This window comes from Sinocyclocheilus grahami, unplaced genomic scaffold, assembly GCF_001515645.1.
Source record: "Sinocyclocheilus grahami isolate Dianchi unplaced genomic scaffold, SAMN03320097.WGS_v1.1 scaffold577.1, whole genome shotgun sequence".
NCBI lineage: Eukaryota > Metazoa > Chordata > Actinopteri > Cypriniformes > Cyprinidae > Sinocyclocheilus > Sinocyclocheilus grahami.
Window position 1 is genome coordinate 468,364 of NW_015505756.1, and position 5,398 is coordinate 473,761.

Sequence of the window (5,398 nt, forward strand, 5' to 3'; positions counted from 1 at the left end):
GTGTGTGTGTGAGCGAGAGAGTGTGTGTGTGTGTGTGTTTCCATCAGGTTGTTTTGTCTGAGAACACAGACGGGTTGGTCGCGGTCACATGGCATTAATAGTGTCTGTTAGCGACGGGTTTGACTGCTTCTCACGAGATCTGGGTTTGAGTTCGTTCAAGCTCTGTGTGCAGGGTTATTATCGTTAAAACCATAAAAAAATTTTTTTTGCTTGAAAATAAATAAAGTACTAAACAACTAATAAATAATAAAACTTAATAAAAACTATGTAAACATAAAAAATTACATAAATACACAAGAAAAGTACTAACATTTTAATTAAAATATAAAAATAAAATCTAATTCAAAATATTAATGAAAAATACTTCTAAAGCATTTATTCATCTTAGTTAATGTTAATCTCAACATTTACTTGACATTTATTTAATCAAATGTTATATTTCTTAACACTAGTTAGTGCACTGTGAACTAACATGAACATTTTTATTAACCACGTTAACAAAAGTTAATAACTGCTGTAAAAATTTAAGTATTACCAGATATTATGTTTTACAAGAAAATAAAATATTTCAGTTTTTCTACTTCAAAATTTCATTTAATCCAACTTGCCCTTTCTCTTAATAAAAAGTTCAAAAGAACAGCATTTATTCAAAAAAAAATCTTTTCTAACAATATAAGTCTTTACTGTCACTTTTTATCAATTTAACACATCTTTGCTGAATGAAAGTATTAATTTCTTTCAAAAATAGAAAGAATAAAAATCTGCTGTCCCCATGCTTATGAACGGTTAGAAAAGATTTATTTTTTAAGTAAATGTATTCATCAAAGAATCTTGAAAAATGTTACAAAACAATATTAAGCCAATGTTTCCAACATTGATAATAAAGCAGCATATTATACTGATTTCTGAAGATCATGTGACACTGAAGACTGGAGGAATGATGCTGAAAATACAGCTGCGCATCACAGAAATACATTACAGTTTAATAGATATTAAAATAGAACACCGTTATTTTAAATTGCAATAATATTTCACAATTTTAATGTTTTTTCTGTATTTTTGATCAAATAAATGCAGCCTCGATGAGCAGAAGAGACGTCTTCAGAAGAGAATTCTTACTGATCCCAAACTTTTCAACGGTAGTGTATATATATATTTTATTTTTATTTTTTACAGTGCATGAAGACCGTTTTGGTTTCAGTGTTTCTGGAGGTTCAGTCTCAGGTTTAGTCTCTGATAAACGCTCGACTGTGAAACTGAAGCTGAACGAGTGGATGATTCCGGCGTGATGAAGCACAGGCTGGAGTTTATCCAGAGTCTGGAATGTTATTTTGCCCGAACACAAACACGGCTGGAGCGACTCGAAGTGCACAGACGCCTGCCGAGTCCAGTGCCCGGGACAAATCTGTGAGAACTTTTGCATGTGTTTTCATCCAGTGGTCACTTTGTCACTGGTGTTTTAAATTTCGTTTGTATATCATGATTGATGCCCAACCTTCCCTTTATTATTTCCATTGGTTTGTGTCGGTGCAGAATGACGTTCTCAAGCGTTCAGGCAGCATCTGAATCCTCCTAAACGACCATTCCGTTTGTATTTTTCAGAATGAGTTCAACCGTCAGTCTCTGCCTCTCATTAAAGCATAGTTTGCATTGTTTACCGCATTTTCCGTCCTTGGCGTGTTTGAACGGCGTTACACAAACACACACACACACACACACACACACACATGTTCAGACTGATTCTTCAAGGGCCACCTGTGCCGCTAGACCAAACACACACGTCTGAACCTTCACCAATGCTGTGCTCACGCAACCCATCCGGCCTAGTTAATCCAGAGCTGGTGAAGTCCTGTGACTAGCCTCTCTGAGGTTCACCCGTCTGAATGAGGGTCACTGAATATGTACAACAACTCAGACAAAGTTTGTCTCTTCATCAGGTTACTGTCAATGTAGCACTGCATCAGTGTCTCAGCAATGGGTGCTCTGCAGTGAATGGGTGCCGTCAGAATGAGAGTCCAAACAGCTGATAAAAACATCACAATAATCCACAAGTAATCCACAGCACTCCAGTCCATCAGTTAACATCTGGAGAAGACAAAAGCTGAAACTAATCCAGCATTAAGACAATTTTATACGAGTCCATAATAACTCTTCCTCCAGTGAGTCAGTGTTCTGGTGTGAATCAGGAGAGAGATCTGCACAGATCAAGCAGCGTTTAAACAGCTCTAAACACATATGTGGCTGGATTCTGATGTGAGAGACAACAGCAGATGCACTTTTTCACTGGAGGAAGAGTTATTATGGACTCGTATAAAATTGTCTTAATGCTGGATTAGTTTCAGCTTTTGTCTTCTCCAGATGTTAACTGATGGACTGGAGTGCTGTGGATTACTTGTGGATTATTGTGATGTTTTTATCAGCTGTTTGGACTCTCATTCTGACGGCACCCATTCACTGCAGAGCATCCATTGCTGAGACACTGATGCAGTGCTGCATTTCTACAAACCTGATGAAGAAACACACTCATCCTGATCTGGGATTGCCTGAGCGTGAGCACATTTTCAGTTTTGGGTGAACTGTTCCACTAATGTACAGGATAAAAGATGAACTATATTCACTATAATATCACATGACCTTGTTTTTATAAAATGCTCACTAACAATCAGCTTCAGGACTGCGGCCGTATGTTTTATGATGTCTGTCTGCTGTTTCCCACAGTCGGTTCTCGGTGAGCGAGAGGCTCTGTCTCTGTCTTTGTCTCTCTCTCTCTGTGTTTCTCTGCTTTGTCATTCCCATGGAAATTTGCAAGCAAATTGTGACACCATGTGACCTCTCTCACACACACACTCACACACACACACACACACTCACACACACAAACACACACACTCACACACACACACACACACACACACACAAACACATATACTCACACTCACACTCACACACACACTCTCACACACACACACACACACTCTCACACACACACACACATGGCTACCACACCCACTCACCCATTTGAGGCACAGCCACTGTCAGCAGACTGGTGTGTGTGTGTGTGTGTGTGTGTGTGTGTGTGTGTTTTGGTGTTTAATGGTCTATTTGGCAAAAAAGAGAGCAGCACACATTAGCACAGTGAGTACAAATACACACACACACCATATAAATGAGCATGTACTATAGACTTCTGTTGTTGTATTGTAAAATTAATTCTTATTGCCACAGACTAACACACCCTAAAAGTATTCAAACATTGTTATAGATTAATATTTATATATTATATATAAAATATACTGGCGCAGCTTTATATATATATATATATATATATATATATATATATATAGACGGCCCTGAATGTTTGGTCAGATTTAAACTCATTTCTAAGGTCAAATTTGCTCCCAAACGGCAGCTAAATACACACACGCACACGCATGCGCGCCCCTCCTCTCTCTGTCTGTCTGGCTCGACTGCGATCAGGAACAACCCTTGAGAAAGAGACGGGGGAGAGGCGGAGCTTTGACCTCTCATGACCCCTGCGGCACCCTGCGTCTGATCTCTGAATGTGTGTGCGTGTGTGTGTGTGTGTGTGGACAGTCAGTCATTATGAATGTGTGTTTGTGTCTGGCTCTGCGCTCGTGGCTCACTTCACGTCCTCGCACCATCAGCTGTCTCGTACTCTTTTTGTTTTCATATGCAAAACCGGCTCACACAGACAATTCAGTCTAGACCGGCGGTGCTCAGCCCCATCTGCCCCGGGGTGTGTGGGAATGCAGGAGCTTCAGTGTGAGTTTAACTCTGGTGGATGTGGCATCATGCAGCTCCATGAGGCGGACGCTTCGCAGCCGTGTGTTCAGACGCGCTGCAGCGGTGAGTCTGAAGCTCTTATAGTGTTTTAGAGAAGCTGGAGGATCAGGCTGCTGGGTTTGTCTGCTTAATATTATTTTATTTCATTATTTTGGGTCAGTCCTTGTACTTGCAAATGTGATGGTACAATTGAGGTCAGTTTTCTGTGTCTGAACTTCTTTTAACATTAACTGTGATGCTGACTAAACTATGAAAATATCTGCGTATCTAATACTCAACAGTTTGTGAGCTTTAAAGAAATTAATACTTTTATTCATCAAGTATGCATTAAATTGCTCAAAAGTGACAGTAAAGACATTTATAATGTTACAAATATTTCTATTTCAAATAAATACTGTTCTTTTGAACTTTCTATTCATCTGTGAATCCTGAAAAATAAAATGGATCACAGTTTCCACAAAAATATTAATGTTTTCAACATTGATGATAATCAGAAATGTTTCTCGAGCAGCAGATCAGCATATTATACTGATTTCTGAAGATCATGTGACACTGAAGACTGGAGGAATGCTGATAAATAAATGACACTTTAACAGATATTCACATAGAAAATAGATGTTTAAAATTCTAATATTTCACGGTTTTTACTGTATCTTGGATCACATAAATGCAGCCTCGGTGAGAAGAAAGGACTTCTTTCAGAAACATTTAAAAAAGCTTACCGACCCCGAACACTAGTGTGTAAATGAGTCTCTGTAGATGTTCCCCTTCTACATAATGTTCAGTATTAATTGTTTATGGAGTCACTGAATTGTTTAAAGTTTGGTCTGGTCTTTGGAACTAGTAGTTTTTCTGAATAACTATTAGTGGAAATGAAAAATGTTGTTTTTACTGTAAAATGTGTTTTGAGTTCCTGAAGCTCCTTTGAGATCTTTTTGAATCTTATTTTGAATCTTATTGCGTCCCTTCTGAACTTTATTTTCATGTTTACTCAAGTTTTCACTTATATTACGAGCACCTTTATTAGCATGACTGTAGACGGTAAAGATGCATTCAGTGTGATTCACAGTATTTCTGTGTGTGTGTGTGTGTGTGTGTGCGCAGCCCAGCTGGAGTTTGTTCAGATTCTGGTGATCGTGGTGGTGATGATGATGATGGTGGTGGTGATCACGTGTCTGCTGAATCACTACAGACTGTCTGCGCGGTCTCTCATCTCTCGCCACGGACGAGCGCACAGACGACACCTGCCCCTGCCATCGGTAAGAAAAACACACACGCACACACACACTGTCCGTGACAGCTTCATTCACACACGCTGATGTCCGTCTCACGCCAGGCATCTCATCACTGTGGAGTAACTGTGTAACTGTACATTTTACTTGTGTGAGTGAGTGTGTGTGTGTGTGTGTGTGTGTGTGTGTACTGTGTGAGTGTGTGTGTGTGTGTGTGAGTGTGTGTACTGTGTGTGTGTACTGTGTGAGTGTGCTGTGTGAGTGTGTGTGTGAGTGTGCTGTGTGAGTGTGTGTATGTGTGTACTGTGTGTGTGTGTGTGTGTGTGTGCTGTGTGTGAGTGTGTGCTGGGTGAGCGTGTGCG

At 39.6% G+C, this 5,398-nt stretch overlaps 1 protein-coding gene across 3 annotated transcripts in view; it reads left to right on the top strand.

The window, feature by feature from the left end:
* Nucleotides 1-5,398, top strand: part of LOC107556738 (protein TMEPAI-like) — a 29,409-nt gene that overhangs the window by 12,463 nt on the left and 11,548 nt on the right. For 2 of the 3 annotated variants that reach the window (XM_016239928.1, XM_016239929.1), the window contains exon 2: nucleotides 4,909-5,063. In XM_016239928.1, the coding sequence (XP_016095414.1) occupies nucleotides 4,909-5,063 (155 nt within the window). Of the gene's footprint in view, nucleotides 1-3,712; nucleotides 3,868-4,908; nucleotides 5,064-5,398 lie in introns of all 3 variants that reach the window. The other variant, XM_016239930.1, reaches the window with a different exon arrangement.